This window comes from Phalacrocorax aristotelis, chromosome 15, assembly GCF_949628215.1.
Source record: "Phalacrocorax aristotelis chromosome 15, bGulAri2.1, whole genome shotgun sequence".
In the NCBI taxonomy this organism is placed as follows: Eukaryota; Metazoa; Chordata; class Aves; order Suliformes; family Phalacrocoracidae; genus Phalacrocorax; species Phalacrocorax aristotelis.
Window position 1 is genome coordinate 1629281 of NC_134290.1, and position 16235 is coordinate 1645515.

Genomic DNA, 16235 nt, shown 5'->3' on the forward strand with positions numbered 1-16235 from the left:
GTTTGGATGGAGGGGTGGACCGTACAGGTGCTTGTCTTAATCCTCACCATCTTTTCCTCAGTGCAGAGCTTTTCTTTTGGCTGTTCCATCTTCTGAAAGTTAACGTCTTGCCAAAGATAACTGACTGGGGATATGTGCTACTGCTAAAGCGTCCTGGTACGGTTTTCTATGACATCTGCTCATTTCCTTGCTGTTGCCCAAACCATGTAGATATTAAAGGCTGTTACTGCCACTTCACACATTTCCTTTCCTTTGGGTAGTTATTGGTATAGTAAAAGCAGCTTTGGGAGCAGAGGGTTGTGGTTTGGCTTTGTTTGTTTGTTTGTTTTCTGGTTGTTTGGGGTTTTTTGGTTTTTGGTTTTGGGGAAAAAAAAATCAGTCCCAGGCATTGCAGCTTTTGTGTCCTTTGCTTTTAGACCTATGTCTAAGGCCGCTGGGCTCTGCTGGGCGAGATCGGGGAGGGGTTTCCTGACCTTTGTTTTTACCTCCACACAGCCAGCACCCACAGGCTCCACGAAGCACCCTTTGTATGGGGGAAGTGCCTGTGTCCTCCTGCCTGGCTCCGCTCCGGCTGGAAGAAGCACATTGCTGCACAGCCTGTGTCCAATTAGGCGCTCACAGAGAGCTGCATCCCACACCTGAAATTCATCAAAGCCTGATCAGAAGAGGCAACCCTGGCCTGGACCAGGGCACAGGGTCATGTCGCGCGGCACTGCTCATTGGCAGTGGTTACTGAGTACCGTGTCGTGACAAATCCTTGCTGAACACGCGGTGGCTGGGAAGCGCACAAGGAAAGCTGCTGACTTCACTGAAGAGCAAAGTGACGTTGCTGCTACCAAAACAAAACAACTCTCTGGTTTAGGAACAGACCTATAGTCCCCTAAAAGGGCAGGTTGCCTCCTCCCTCCTGCACTTACAGCCACCACTTACAATGCTAGATATGCCCTTCCACGCACCGTATTTTGTCCAAAGAAGAATCAGCACATTTTTAACATGAGCGTCAGTTACTCATTGGTGAGGAAACCTTCCATCATTAGCCTTGTTCAAGAAGGCCAAGACTCAAATCAGTTTTGCACCATTATCAGGCACTTTGGGGCAGCATCTTGCTCTAGTTGGCGTCTTCAGCTGCGGTAGGCCTTCAGCAATTGCCCTGCTATCACCAGTCTTTGGATCTCACTGGTCCCCTCATAGATCTCAGTGATACGAGCATCACGGTAATGGCGTTCTGCTGGCATCTCGGTCACATAGCCCATCCCGCCCAGGATCTGAATGGCCTGAAACGAAGCATGTTAGAAAGGAAGCAGGGTCAGCGAATTCATGTCCTACAAAACACAGCCACCTTCAAAGGAGGTGAGCCCATTGCAGGCACAACTGGGGCTGGGGCCGATGGGGATGACTGCAGCCCATTTGCACTCAGACAGTAAAGAGGATTTGAGCTGGGTGAGAGCAAGACTGATGTCCCAGTGAGAGAATTAATAGCTACAGCAGTATTTGTTAGTCATCCATGTTCAGCTATGGCACTTTTATTAAGGATGGGAAATGAAATGACGGTTGGAGGTACTTCTCCATCTGCTCACGGTGTTGCAGACTTACTCCTAGCCGTGACTGGTGCACCCACGCTCCCCGCCCCCCCCCCCCCCCACACACCGTGGATCCCTGTCAAAACCTTGACGTGGCCCTGGACAGCAGAAGGCACAAGGTGGAATCACAATGCTACCATAGGCCAGCATAAACCCCTGCCCACCCTGAAATCCAGCAACATGATTGTGCTGACCACTTCAGCCACGTGGGTGTGGGTTTGTTTTGTTTTTTTTTAAAACAAAACACAAAAAATTCCATCCCACCTTCCCCAGGCAGTGGTTGTGTGACAAGGGGAAGGAGCACAAACTTCCTTTCGGCATGTTGTATATCAGAAATGTCAACTGAAACAGTTACCTGATGAGCGATGGCCGTTGCAGCTTCCGATGCAGCCAGCTTGGCCATCGCTGCTTCCTTTGGGGAAGGAAAACATCACTGAGGGTGCAGCTACCACAAAAAGGAGCAGCTCACTTGCATGAGGTGCTTGCAAGCTCACAGACCGGCTGTGCAGAGAGACAGGACTCATCATTGGCACCAGCTGACAGCAGCCACCCCTTCCCCCTTGGCTAAAACCAGGACTAGGCTCAGCAGGCTGCCTGAGGCTGGACAGCAGAGTCCAGTATCTCCTGGTGGGTTAAACACCGACAGTGCTGGCTGGGCAGGAGCTGAAGGCAGTGATGCTGTACACAGCACAGTTACCTTGCCTCGAGCCTGTGCCCAGCACTGTCACTGCTAGACAAACATGAGGTTGGAAATACCTTTGTGAAGGGCTTCCCATTGTCTTTCAGCATGGCAGCTCTCCAGGTCAGCAAGCGCGCGCCCTCCAGGGCCACAGCCATATCTGCCAGCTTAAACTGCAACAACAAACGCTGCCTTTGTTCCAGTTGGCAGCCGATCCCCACACAAGAACATACAGCACAGGTCTCCCACCTCTGAGGCCGCTATTGCTAGAAAAGGAGCACCTCCATCCCATCAGTTTTAATGGTGTTTGAAAACAGAAATGATGACCTTGTTTATGCCAGACAGTGCAAAGTGTGCCTGATGCCACACCCGAGTACCCACATCAACCTTCCACCAGCACCAGCAATGTCTGGAACTGCCCCGCCCACCGAGCTCATACCTGCACTGCCTGCAGCTTTGTGATGGGCGCCCCAAAGGCCGTTCGCTTTTCAGCATAATCCACAGCACAGTCCAGAGCTGCCTGTGCTATTCCAAGAGCCTGTGAGGCAATACCAATCCTTCCTGCATCTAGAGTTTGCTGCAAAAGACAATGTATATGTGTTATGTCAACTTGTGCTTGATCAAAAATAATACACTCGCATTTCTGCTCTTGCTGGGAAGCTGCTGTAGCCTTAGTATCCTCTGGTCAGACCTCCTTGATTCAGAATGTTCCCGGTTATGCAGGAATGGAGAGCTACAAAATGCACTGGGCGCTGCAGAGAGAAGCCAGGGGAACAAGAAGGAAAGCAGAAAGCAAAGGTATTGCTTCTTATTAGCTAACAAAAAAATTAGCTAACAAAAAAAAAACCAAGTACAGCAAGGAGCATCTGCTCTTGAAGAGGCTGAAAAGCACCCTTCAGCTAGAGCCCGGGTCACTGTGCAGCTGATTTTACTTTAAATGAGAAAAAAAAAAAAAAAAAAAAAAAAAAAAAAGAGGAAATCCGGTCAGTTTTCCGTTTTCCTCTTTGCCCGCATCATTAGTACACACACTGAAGCAAGCATTTTTCAAAACGACTAGTGAATTGAGTCAGTAACCTGACCTGTCTCAAATACCTGCCCATTAGTCTCTTAACTGCTTCCCTGCCTCACTATGCGCAGGGAGAATTCACAGCAGCGCAAGAAAAAAGGCTTCATCTTCTCAGCCCAGGACTGAGTGTCTTAAAAAAAACAAATGGTTGGTGAGTGATGTGTTCTTTCAGTTGTGGACACACTGGAAGGGGCTGGTCTCCCCGAAGCTCAGCCTTTTCAAGAAGTCAGGCCACCAAATGTGTTTTGCCCCTACAGAGAGCGATGAACACTTCCAAGGGGAAGCGCGGCACTGCAGGGACTGCGCTGTTCCACAGCTGCCTGGCTCCTCAGAAGTCACACACGTGCTGTAACTCCAATCCCATCCCCCTTTAGATGCTACCCAGAGGTTGTCCTGTGCTCTCAGCACAGCTTTCCTCTGCCAAAGAATTTAGGGAAAATGCTGTCTTTTCCCTTTATCTACAGGTACAAACTGGAGGAGTAGAGGGTTGGGAGAGGAGAAAAATTAAAATACTCCAACCCTGCTCACACAGTACCTCAGTGGCATTGGCATCCCTTCATCTGAGGACTGCCACACTGAGTCTGTAATAAAAGTGCTGTCAAGGATCTATGGCAAATTAATGATTCATCAGACCACACGAATGATTCCTCCCACATTGGCAGGAGGGGTCAACTGCTTAATGTTACACAGAAGAGCTTACGCTACCGGTTCTCACCAAAGTGATCCTAAGGCTGAAAATGGTTCTGAAGGCAGTAAGCTTGGGAACCACAGCTTTACACCACCACAGCTGCACCCGATCCGTCTCTTACCATGGCAATTTTGAAGCCCATTCCCAGCTGCCCCAGTAGGTTGGCCTTGGGTATCCGGCAGTCCTCAAATATTAGGTTGGCAGTGGAAGAGGCTCGGATTCCCAGCTTGTCTTCTTTCTTCCCCAGCGACAGCCCAGCAGTTGGCATGGGAACCAGGAACGCACTAATACCCTGCAACAAGACCCGAACTCTTGGAAATGATGCCAACTTCCCACTTACCGGTGTGGCAGCAGGAAATAAACATGGCTCACAAGAGCCACATGCCCGGGTAACCGGGAGAAGGGAGGGCTAAGACAGAACAAAGCCAGCACACATCAGCCCCTCCTCTGCTCAATCCCTGCACAGCTCTAAATACAGAGCCCCCAGAACCTTTTCAAAGCGATTCTCCTGCACAGCTCCTTTACTCCCAGCCCCTTTTCCTGACTGACCCACTGAACACACCTTGTGCTTCAGGGCTTTATCCGTAGTAGCAAAGACCACAGTGGCCGAGGCATCCCAGGCGTTGGTGATCCAGGCCTTGGTGCCGTTCAGAACCCACTCGTCACCATCCAGGCGTGCCACCGTGGATGCCGCGCCTGCGTCACTGCCATTTCCTGAGCAAGGCACCAGCAAACAAAACTCGAGCAATCAGCGGCCGCCCAGGGCACAAGCCCACGCCCTGCCCGCACCCCGCCGCAGCTCATGGCACTGCCTGTAATGACAGTAGCGGCAGCATGGTCCCTCCCAGAGGACCCAAGCAGGAAGGGGAAAGGCCTGCATGTCTAAGACAGGTCCATCTCCAGAGCTCTGCTCACACTGAGGAGATGAAAATTTTCAGTGTGGACCACAGGGACAGCAGGTAATACCTCGGGCACTGAGGCTTCATTTATATAGAATTGCTAGAAACCACCTTTCTACAAACTGTTATAGTTTCACAGAACTATGATCCTCAGCCTGACTAAGGAAAGAAGCTACCCTACGTTCTTTGCAACAGGAACGGTAACAGTCACATCACCTGGTTCGCTAAGGGCAAAACATCCAATCTTCTCTCCACCAGTGAAGGGAGCAATCCACTTGTGCTTCTGTTCTTCAGAGCCAAACTTGAGTATTGGCCCTAAATACAGAGACTTTAAGAATTGAGAGTCAAGTTAGTGCCTCCTGAAGGTACAAGCCATCCAGTGACTCCCTAATATCTAAGTGCTCTCCAACACACCAGAACCCACCACAGGACGAGATCCCATTTCTCCCATGCACTCCTCTCCAGTAACCCCCCTGACGCCAGACTCAGCTCCACACCTGTCCCTCACCCACAACCTGAAACACTTACATTATTGACGCTGATAATGACACCCGTGGATGCACAGCCCCTGCTGATCTCCTCCACAGCAATGGAATAGGCCAGGTAGTCGAGGCCTGCTCCTTTGTACTGCTCTGGCACATCCATAGCCAGCAGCCCTAAGCCACCCATCTTCTTCACCTGCAGGTAGGGAATGAAGAAGTAAGATAGAATAGATTAAGGTTGGAAAAGACCTCCAAGAGCGTCAAGTCCGACCATCACCCCAACACCTCCAGGCCTCCTAAACCATGTCCCCAAGTGCCACGTCTATGTGATTTTTCAACACCCCCAGGGATGGTGACTCCCCCACCACTCTGGGCAGCCCGTGCCAGTGCCTGACCACTCTGCAGGAAAGACATTGTCCCTTATCTCCAACCTAAACCTCCCCGATGCAGGTTGAAGCCATTCCCTCTCATCCTGTCACTGGTGACTTGGGAGAAGAGACCAACCCTCCCCTCACTCCAGCCCCTCTCAGGCAGCTGCAGAGAGTGAGAAGGGCTCCCCTCAGCCTCCCCTTCTCCAGGCTAAACCTCCCCAGCTCCCTCAGCCGCCCCCCAGCACACTTGTGCTCCAGACCCTGCCCCAAGCCCTGCTGCCCTTCTCTGGACACGCTCCAGCCCCTCCAGGCCCTTCTTGTCCCGAGGGGCCCAAACCTGAGCCCAGCATTCGAGGTGGGGCCTCCCCAGGGCCGAGAACAGGGGCCCCATCCCTGCCTGGCTCCTGCTGGCCACACCACTGCTGACACAAGCAAGATCCGCTGCACCACCAGCACCACAGCAAATACACATGGAGATAATGACAGGTCGTAGCAGGGATGTGCACAGGGGAAAAGATGCGCACAATTCCTGAGGAAATGGGAATCTGACTGTACAAACTGGTAAGCGTCCCCAGGTCCCAATGACTTCAACAAGAGCTGTACGCAGTCACTGCTGCCTAAGACAAGGCTCTCGATTATTTAGAGGGAAGCCTTCTGAAGGTGAAATAGGGAGACATAACCCCAGCAGCATTTCCTTAGCCTCCCACTTTGCAAAGCTTTTCTCCTTGCCTGTCTCCTATCAGTAGGAAGCTCTCAATGGGAAATCTGGCTGATAAAAAATCATTAGAGCTTTACCTTTGAGACTGCTGAGCTTCAGCCTAGGGCTGCACAAGGACAAAATTTTACAGAACAAATGATCTACAAAACGGTTTGCAAGAAGGTAATACAGAATCACAGGCTGGTGGGGGTTGGAAGGGACCTCTGGAGATCATCCTGTCCCACCCCTGCTTGAGCAGGCACCCCCAGAGCAGGGGCACAGGACCATGTCCAGGCGGGGTGTGAATGTCTCCAGGGAAGGGACCCCACAGCCTCTCTGGGCAGCCTGTTCCACTGCTCTGGCACCTGCAAAGGGAAGGGGTTTTTCTTATACTGAGATGGAACTTCCTGTGTTCCAGCTTGAGACCATCACCCCTTGGCCTCTCATTGGGCACCTCTGAAAAGAGTCTGGCCCCATCCTCCTGACCAACATGCATCTCCTACCTCCTGACCTCTTTTCTTCCCTTCACTATCTGAAATGCACTCAGCTCATCTACGGTTCCCACTGTAAACCATTTTTATAGTTATGTGCAGTCTATAAAAGTATTTCATTGACTTTGTAAGTCATTTGCAATTACAGCCCATAGGGAAGTCAGTAAGAGAACTGAAAATTCCATGGTACTAAAGCCAGATACAAGTAAAGGTAAAGAGCTCAAAATGTCCTGTGGGCATTAAAACCTCCACACTCTAAGAACTCTCCCACAAGTCGGTCCAAACTAAGGCAGAGCTTAACATACATTTAGCTTCAGGCGCAGGCGGCCCTGCGGCAGCAGCAGGGGGAAGTCGGGCTCTGAAGGAGCCCAGCCGCCCCTCCGGTGCCCCCCTCCCACCTGCTCGGCCGGGAAGCGGTGCTCCTTATCCAGCTTAGCGGCCAAAGGCATCAGCTCCTTTTCTGCGAAGTCCCGGCACGTCTGGCGCAGCATCTGGTGGGTTTCTGGCAGCTCCGCGCTCTGGTACACCGTGTGCAGCCGGCGGAGGAACCCGAAGGCCAGCGCTAGAAGGAACGGAAGGAATTAAGCGCTGTTGCTTTCCCTGCGCGCCCTGGGGAGAAGGGTGAAGCCGGCCCGGGAGGGCCCGGCCCCAGGCGGGACTCATGCAAGGCGCCCGGGGGCCTGCCCGGAGGGAGGCCTTTCCCCAGCACTCCTCACGGGACGCGGCGGGCCGGGGACCTCGGCTGACGGGCGGCGCCGCGCCTGAGGTAACCCGCGCCAGGCCCTGAAGGGCACCGGGGCACCGCCCCCCGGCGAGGGTCGCGGTCTCTTCACACCCCCCGGGCGTGCCCCGCAGCCCCCCTTACGGCCGCGGCCATGCGAGACTGAGGCCGCCGACCGCGGGCTCCCTCACCCCTGGGCGCCCTCGCCCCGCCGCCGCGGGCGACCAGCCCCGCCGCCGCCATGCCTGCCGCCTCACGGAGCGCGCGGAGGGGGCGACGACGCACGCGCTGTGGAGGCGGCCCCCCCCACCCGCTGCCCTGCCCGTAGCCCCGCCCCCCGCAGCCCTCGGCCCCGCCCCCAAAACTGGACCCCCGCCCGTGCGAAAATGGGAGGTTTCTTTATTACTATTGCTGGTGACAAAATAAGGTTTTGTACAAAGTCGTCGTCACGCGGACACCGCGCCGCGGAGGGCAGGGGGGCTGCCGGCAGCGTGCTGGGACCCCGAGAGCACATGGGCACGGCCACCACGGGCCCTGCACAGTGCCCAGAGGGGACAGCACGGAGGAGGGTGACGCGCCAGCAGCCCAAAGGCCACGCTGTGAGAGATACAAATACATGTCCTGTAACGGCACTGAGATCCAGGCAGGCGGAGCTGGCGGTTGCTGGTGTTCGGTTTTGCCCTTGCTGCAGGGGAAGGGGTGACGACTCTGCCAGGCAGCTGTCCCTCGGCCTCACCATAAAGCTACAGGGAGATGGCTGTGTTAAAGTCCAAGGGTTACCCTGACACGGGACCACGCTCTGCGGTAGCACAAGGCTCAGTAGCTCCGTGTGACAGGACAGCAGGGCAGAAGGCAGTGGGAAACAGCTGAAGAGGATGTCATGAAACACAGGGCTGAGAAGTAGAGTTACCATGTTTGGACCTTACTGCTGCACCATCACCACCTTCCTCATTCATTTCTGCCTTCCAAATACTTGTTTTATCCTTCCTGAACCCTCAGATAAGCGGAATAAACATCCTCAAGCACCAGAGAGAAGGCTGCTGCTGCTTCACTGCAGCAAGAGACATTGAAAATCCTAAGGGAAAAGACACAAAGACACTTCCTACCAAAACCAGAGGACAGGGGCAGCAGTACCCAGTCCATACAAGAGGTGACGTTCCTTCACAAGGTGCAATATGTATTCTTCAGTCATGAAAATAGCTGTCCAGGAAGCCTGCTTGCATGGATCCAAAGCACTCGCCTCAAAAAATGTGAAAGGGAGGTCCTGGTCCTAAGAGGACAAATACTGAAAATATTTAACATGAGTTTGTGGGTTTGGTCCCTTTTTTTGTTATACATACAGAACACAGCATGATCCTAACTCTTTCCAGCTCGGCACACGACCTGAGAGCAGCTGTCTGCACCGATACCCTTTTCCCTTGTTCAAACTTTAACCGACACTGGTCACTCCCTTGTGTTCACAGCACCTGGCCAGGACAAGGATGAGATCCCACTGGAATATCTTCCCAGCTCACTGGCATGAGTAGCTTTGACCCATCATTAGAGCATCAGAGCATGCAATCCAGAAGGAAGACTCTGTTAGATCATGTTTACCAAACACATCATCCCTGCCACAAAGAGAAGACACTCTATAGAAGGCATCTAAGAGAAAAGGAACCTCAGGGAAGCGGCCAAAGCGGGGACAGGAGTTTGGACATCCCTGACTTTTTGAATTACAATCAACTCTTTCAGTGCTGGGTTGCCCTCTTGTAGGGACTTCTTTTCCTGCAGCATGCTTTCTGGGCAAAGACCTTCTAATTTGCCAAAGCAAACAAATTCAGCTAGAAATCAAGGGGTGCTAGTGCTAGTGCTGCCTGCAAGTCTTCAGATTTTCCTCCGGTTTTCCTTTTTTTATTGCTGAATAGCCAATGCATTCACCAATGGGAAAGTAATACTTCAAAGCTTTTTTCTTATTGCTGCTGGCAGAGGTAATGACTAAAAACAGGAATCCACTTTCCTGTAAGCATCAAATGTCTCATTTACATTTGGCTGAGCACTCTCCTGCTCTCCGTCGCACTCTGCAAAGCATCGGCTAGGTGGCACACACACCCCTACAAATACCCCGACCGTGCAGAGCTGCACACTGACTACTCCAAACTGCTGCTCACTCTGGCAACAGTCTATCTTCCTTTTAAGAACCTTACACTGACACAGAAAACCGGTGGGAATCATCACACTCACAAGAAAAGCAAGAGATTTATCTCATTTTCTGTGTGAAGCAAAGTAACATTTTAAAGGCACCAGGATTTATACTACATACAAATTCAGCTCAATATGCTAAAATTTCCCAGGGAACGACTACCAGGCTCTTCAGACACTATCCTGAGCATCTCAGAACACTTCAGGATGGAAATACTTCCAGGCAGCTCTGCTGTGTCACAAGTAACTACCTGTTCTTCCATCAAAAGAAATGTTTCCCAGCTCGCCAGCATGGCACGAGGCTTCTGAAGACAATCACTGCAAGAGGCATCTCACACTCCACCTTACAAGCAGCTTTAACTAATTCTGAAATAACTAAACAAGATTGCCTAAGTGCCTTTGGAGATGCTGGGGGGGATTGATGGTAGCAGAACTGTCTTTCAACCACACAGACCTTGCCCCTCCGCATTCCCCAGACATTTGTTGTGGTTGCTCATGATTAATGCTCCACCCAGAACAGGTCATTTGTTGTGGTTAATCATAATTAAATATCTTCCCAAGAGCTGGAGATTCTTTAATGGCTGCCACCCTACATACTCTCACTGCTTACCCTGATGCCAGCTATCTTCTACACCAAAGCTGACATTGCTAATCTGCGAGGTAAAGGCAGTGGTTTCCTATTGCTGTCTATGCATTAACACCCCACTTAATCCTGCTAAAACATGAACTATGCTGAATCGTACTTTACACAATAGGTAACCAACTGTATCCACCAAGGAGTTAGATTTCAACTGTGTCAAGGAACACGTGGAACTAATACTACCAACCACCTCTCGTCTAGACGCAACCTAACTCCCATATACAAGAGACATGACTGACCAGCCCAGGTGGGGACTGGAAAAATACCAGCCTTGAGAGCAGAAAAATAGGTAGAAAAAGGTTTTGTTAGCTGAGATTCTGCATGGTCAGGAGCTGGGCTCCAGCATGGCAGTGGGGAGACCCATGTCTTCTCAGCAGCATGATGCTATTTCCTATCGCCAGATCCCCAAACGCAGCTGTGAAATACATACTCTCTGGTCTGGCACTAACTCAGCAGAACCTCCTAAACCATAAATAAGCAGCTAAGTAGCCAAAGCAGTGATGGGAACTCAAACAAGTAAAAAGCTCATCATATAAATTCTCACTTTGTAAGAATCCCACTTCGTAACACTGAGTGATCTGACCCGGGAAGCTTTTAGCTACTAATACCTCAACTGAAACAAAGCAAATGAGCTGATTGCACCACCTTCTCTCCTTCCAGCACCTCTCACAGATCATTCAGGTTTAAAAGTATAGAGAGGTTGAAAGAAGCTCTGCTTCCTACACATTTTCTGAGTGATTTTTGACATTCTCCCTTTTTCCTCTAAGCCACTAGACTGACACCTCCTCTTCACCCCATCTAGACTGACAATGTGCTGTTGACCTAAAAGGCAATACATTGTATAGCAAGAGCCAAAATTCCTACACAAAGGGAAGCAGGAGAAACGGTAAATATACTGAGATTAACTTCAGCTCTAAGGTTGACCCCCGAGCCCCAAAATTCAACAATCTGCTCACAAGAGCTCAAACAGAAATCCAGTCAGACTGACTCCATGACCAACCTGGATAAAGCCTCTTTTTCCCTATCTCATATCTCTAGCGAAATCTCTGGCAAGATACAGATTAAGCTGTTCTTAGAGGCAGCTCAAGCTCCTGGAGGCAGAGGGAAGATTCCTACACACCTCAGAAGCTAAATTAGTCTCTTATTTTATCTTTCCTGCTGGAGAATATTGGAATGCACCCTAAAAAGCAATCTCAGCCATGCTACAAACTAAACCACTGTGCACTGAAGAGATGATCTATCCAACCGAAGAAGAGATCTGCTCTTCAGGCATCACTGGCTACTTGAAGGGGGAAATTTTCCTGCTAAGAAATAGCTTACCCAAACAACATGACCTCTTGAAAGAGGGTAGTCACCCAACAGGTGAAACATCAGAAGCACTAGAAGTGCAACCTAACTATAAAGACTGTAACAGGAATCACTTTCTAACAGTGCCTCTGATCCATGACCTAACCAAAGTACCAGAAGGTACAGAAACAGAGAATGACAGGCAGGATACGCTGAGTGTTGGACAGAGAAGTGTTGCAGGGAGACTTCCTTTACTTTCATGAGCTGTCATCTTCGCTTCATGTTTTCAGCCTCATGCAAGAAGAAAAGGTTTGGCAAGAAGCCTTGTTGCACGAGACAGCAACTCCAGTCCACTCCTGGACATCTGGAACAGTTAACAGCATCACAGCATCCAGCAGACACAGAATGATTACTGTCCTCCATTGTACGCATAGTCGGCCTTGTTGTGCATAATCAACTTGTTGTCCACAAAGTAAAAGCTGTCTGAGCGGGTCTCGTATGGATTTTCAACCATCAGCCGGACTGTGAAAGAAAAAGCTCAATTACATTCAAAAGCCTGCCACACTCCACTGGACTGCATAAAGACAGTAAAAAGGACTCTGCTGGATTTGCCAGGCTGATGCTCTGCCCTACCCAAGTAAGAGAAGCATACTGACCTGCTGAGCACACTTCAAAATCTCTGGCCTTACCCTTCCTATTCTTCCTACTCACAGGACAAGTGCTGTCAAAAGCAAACAAAGGGGGATGGAGTAATCCCACATAAGACAACCTTAGAAACTGTCAGAGCCACCCCTGGAGCAGACCAACAATCATGTCTGTAAGCAGAGAGGTAGCAATCCGTAAATGAAAAAGCAGCGGCACTCCCTGCATGTACACAGGCGAAGTACAAACCCTGTGCCTCCTCCAGTGCCTAGGCGGCCAAAGGGCCCACGTGCTCCTGCTCCATCCATCCCCTGAGGTCAAACATACCCTGTGCAATGTGTATTTGCAGACATCTTGGTAGGCTCAAAAACACACCTCTCTGAGAAGAGCCAGTTCTGTTCTGAAGCAGGAGGCTCAAGCCCTAACAAGCAACTGCTGAAAACAGATGCATGGCTACCAAGAGAACCCTTTTTCAGGGTTGTGTTATCTTCTGGGCTGTACTGTTAGGCACCAGGCACGTCAGTCCTGTGACTCCGACCAGTTCTTACAGCCTGTGACTTGGCTACACAGATTGTCCTAGGCTTTCATTTTCAAAGGAGAATTTACAGCACAAATCTGTAATTCAGTCAAGATTACACATAGCTTAAACCAGGAACTTGTATCTATTTATTCCTGTTGTCCCGTCCCCCCCCCCAACTTTTTTCACAAGTAGAGAGGGTGAAAATGAGCATATGCACACGCACAAACAAAACACAACTCGGGGTGGGAAAGGAGATACTTACTAAGGTCTTCTGAGAGCTGGGGGAATTCATAAATGTGTTCACATGTGTTCCTGCTACTAGGGATGCAGAAGCCAAAATCAAAGTCAAAGTTCTTCAGCAAGCGATCTCGGAAGTAATGTCTCTCAATCATTCTGAAGTTTGACACTGGCTTTTCTCCCACTGTGAATTCCACTCTGTATGCAAAAAGTAGAAAAAAACAGTTAAGATGACACACCTCTCTTCCTATTGGGAAGAACAGAGCCTTGGACCCAAGGCTACACAAGAATCCAACAGATCACTCCAGAAAGAGAGACTTTGATATTTGTAGCCTAAGATGGGTTCTCTAGTCTTTGACTCAGTTTTGTTATAAACTCTCAAGTGACACTTTCTAAACACCTGATTTTCCCTTCTTTCTATGAACTCATACTTACGTTGCACCAACAGTCCGAAGACGGAGAAATGCTGGGGTGAACTGGTAACGGACAAAGCGGCCTGCACTAGTGTCCAGTTCACTGTTGTCATCTTCATCCTCTTCATCTTGCTCTAGAAAATGCACCAGTTCAGAGTTATTCTACTAACAGCGTACACAAAGTAATACTGGCTAGTGGGTGTATCAGGACAAACTGACTATTACTCAGGCTCTGAATGTAAAGGTCTTTAATAACTGGTCCGAGACTCATAATGGCACTAAGTAATAAAGATCTGCTATGACAGTTGGCACAGCCTTGGTGGCTTTGGAGCTGAAACCACGCTCGATCTCACAGGATATCCCCCCTCACAACTGCCAAAGCACATGAAAGAAACTCTGTACCATAATCAGCCAACAAGGGAAGATTTGCAGCAGATAGTACTCCCCCATCTCACGATAACCACTTCACATTTTTATGAGAACAAGTTTCTCAGCAGAGGTAAACTCAGTCCTATGCTTAAAAGAGAGGAATTTCGTCACCAGAACATATCGAGGGACCTTTCTGCTTGGTCTGTATGGGTCCTGCACCGCAACTTGTCAGCTCTCCAAGTCTCTCTAGCCTCCCTGCAATGTTAGCATGACATACCTGAAGCAGACGGCTTTGCAATTTCAAACAGCACTGTTCCAGTTTCAAGGTCCCGGATCTTAAACCTGGTGAAGTCAATATTGTAAATGTTGTCCTCAGGTTTGCATAAATAGTCTAGAACAGAGGAAAAACATATAGTAGCATTTCAAAAGATCTCTGAGCAATTACCAGAGGAATTCCTTTTTCTGTTAGCCCCAGCCTATTAAGATACATACTGCGAGTTGTTTTGCATAAGCTTTGTGAAAGAAGAACAAAATTGAGGCTAGAAGAAACAAAGGCATGCTAGGTGCTGGGTAGCAGGGCGAGAGGGAAGGGATCGGGATGGAAAAGCAGAGATCAGAGGAAAAACAAAAAAAAAAACCCAACACACACACCCCCACCCAACTTTCTGGGAGTTGTAACAAAGCTGAAGGCAGGGGCACAGGGCGCTGCTGCAGCCAGCAGCCAACGTACGCGCTCCCCAGCCACCTCCAACGGCGGCGCGCCGGCCGGCAGCGCCAACCCGAGCTCCGAGGCTCCCGCCGCCCCGGGGACACGGCCAACCCCTCCGCCGCGGCCCACCGGGTATTAAGGGATCAGCGCGGGGTCGGGGCGGAGGGGGGCCCGCCCCTGGTCCGCCCGGTGCCCGTTGAGCAGACTCCGGCCCACCGGGCCCGTCCCCGCCCCGGGCCCGCCGCCCGCGCCCCTGGCCCGCACTCACTCTCCGTCACCCGGCACAGCCCCAGGACGTGCTCGGGCCGGACGGTCTCCAGCGCCAGCAGCTCGGACTCGGTCCACGGAGGCCTCGGCGCCGCGTCGGCCGAACCGCGCCGCCCCCGCAGACGGCTCAGCGCTCCCCCGGTCCCCGGCGGCGGCTTCTTCTCCGGCCCCGCCGCCGCCCGCGCCTTGGAGCCGCTCATCGCCCCGCCGCCGCCGCCAAGATGGCCGCCGCCTCCCTCGGTAGCTATGGGAGCGAGGGGCGGGGCTGCGGCGGGTCAGAGGGCGCGGGCGCTGCCTAGCAACGCGGCGGGCGAGGGAGGGGGGGACGGGACCCGAAGCTAAGCAGGGCCCGCCGCGTTCGTGGCCGGAGGGGGGAGCCGGGAGCCGCGCCGCGCCCGGCCGCTGCCCGAGCCCCGGAACCGAGCGCCCACCTCGGGGGGTTCCCCCCCCTCCCGGGGCTGCGCACAGCGGGCTGATGGCAGCGGGCCAGGCTGGGCGGAAAAGTTGGCGGTTACATGAGGAGAAGAAACACAAAAGCGACACAAACCCCACACCCCAGCAGCCCCCCTCCCGAGCAGCACCCCGGGACTGACAGCTCGCACCCCAGTTCTGCCGCAACACCCAGGAAGGCGGGGGGTCACCCCTTTGCCACACAGCAAGGACACCTGGGTCACCCGTTAATTAAATCACAGCCTGAATCCCACAGCAGAGCAGGTAATTACAAAGAGCGGGTGTCCCCCAGAGAGCCCTGGCCTTTTGGGGGAACAATGGGAAGTGCTCTTCAGGAGGCAGCAGCAAGCTGGGGTGCCGTCAGCACAGGGATGCCACGGAGTGCACACCCCACAGCTGCCCTGGCCTGGGGACACCCCAGCTGCTGGCCCCCGGAGCTGGGACCCAGGTCCGGGCAGAGGCAGGACCATGTGCCCCAAGGTGGGTCCCCCACGGAGCCCTGCCACGCTCTCCCCAGCTCAGCCCGCCTCCTGGCCGTGCCACCATCACCCCCACAAGCACACATTGGAGGGGCCACAGCGGATGTCTGAGAAGTCTCCTGAGCCTGCAGGAGAGATTGCAGAGGTCCCACGGGAACATGACACAGAGGGAAGGATGCATTCCATCCCAAAAGAGGGGCTGCCCACCAGCCTGCAGTAGGCACTTAAGGGCTGCTAAGAGTCACCTCCAGCTCTTCAGGGAACTGGGGCAGAACAAGAAACATCTGCATCCTCTTTTCAGGCTTCAGCCAACACTCAACACTCTCAAGATGACTGGAAACAGATTTAGACCAGCGGTTAGTGACGTTTG

The 16235-nt window shown here is 51.9% G+C and overlaps 2 protein-coding genes across 2 annotated transcripts in view; both read right to left on the reverse strand.

The window, feature by feature from the left end:
• Positions 1-358: 358 nt before the first annotated feature.
• Positions 359-16235, reverse strand: part of ACADS (acyl-CoA dehydrogenase short chain) — a 56638-nt gene continuing 40761 nt past the window's right edge. Inside the window, exons 2-11 of the mRNA XM_075110496.1 lie at positions 7866-7945; positions 7352-7515; positions 5441-5590; positions 5129-5240; positions 4576-4727; positions 4135-4305; positions 2699-2836; positions 2337-2432; positions 1936-1992; positions 359-1274 (exon numbers count right to left, since the gene is read on the reverse strand). Of these exons, the coding sequence (XP_074966597.1) occupies positions 1122-1274; positions 1936-1992; positions 2337-2432; positions 2699-2836; positions 4135-4305; positions 4576-4727; positions 5129-5240; positions 5441-5590; positions 7352-7515; positions 7866-7917 (1245 nt within the window). The 5' untranslated portion in view covers positions 7918-7945 and the 3' untranslated portion in view covers positions 359-1121. The remainder of the gene's footprint in view (positions 1275-1935; positions 1993-2336; positions 2433-2698; positions 2837-4134; positions 4306-4575; positions 4728-5128; positions 5241-5440; positions 5591-7351; positions 7516-7865; positions 7946-16235) is intronic.
• On the reverse strand, positions 8054-15190 carry UNC119B (unc-119 lipid binding chaperone B). Its single transcript, XM_075110504.1, has 5 exons — positions 14938-15190; positions 14238-14351; positions 13614-13725; positions 13204-13376; positions 8054-12301 (listed from the first exon to the last, which is right to left on the reverse strand). Exons 1-5 carry the CDS (start codon positions 15134-15136, stop codon positions 12189-12191), a joined length of 711 nt encoding a protein of 236 aa, XP_074966605.1. The 5' UTR covers positions 15137-15190; the 3' UTR covers positions 8054-12188.

Excerpts from the sequence above, each read along its gene's own strand:
- UNC119B (XM_075110504.1), bottom strand. The coding sequence starts at position 15,136 with ATGAGCGGCTCCAAGGCGCGGGCGGCGGCGGGGCCGGAGAAGAAGCCG. Across the intron at positions 14,352-14,937 it reads GCTGTGCCGGGTGACGGAGA|ACTATTTATGCAAACCTGAG; the intron begins GTGAGTGCGGGC and ends CCTCTGTTCTAG. Across the intron at positions 13,377-13,613 it reads CTTCGGACTGTTGGTGCAAC|AGTGGAATTCACAGTGGGAG; the intron begins GTAAGTATGAGT and ends TTTTGCATACAG.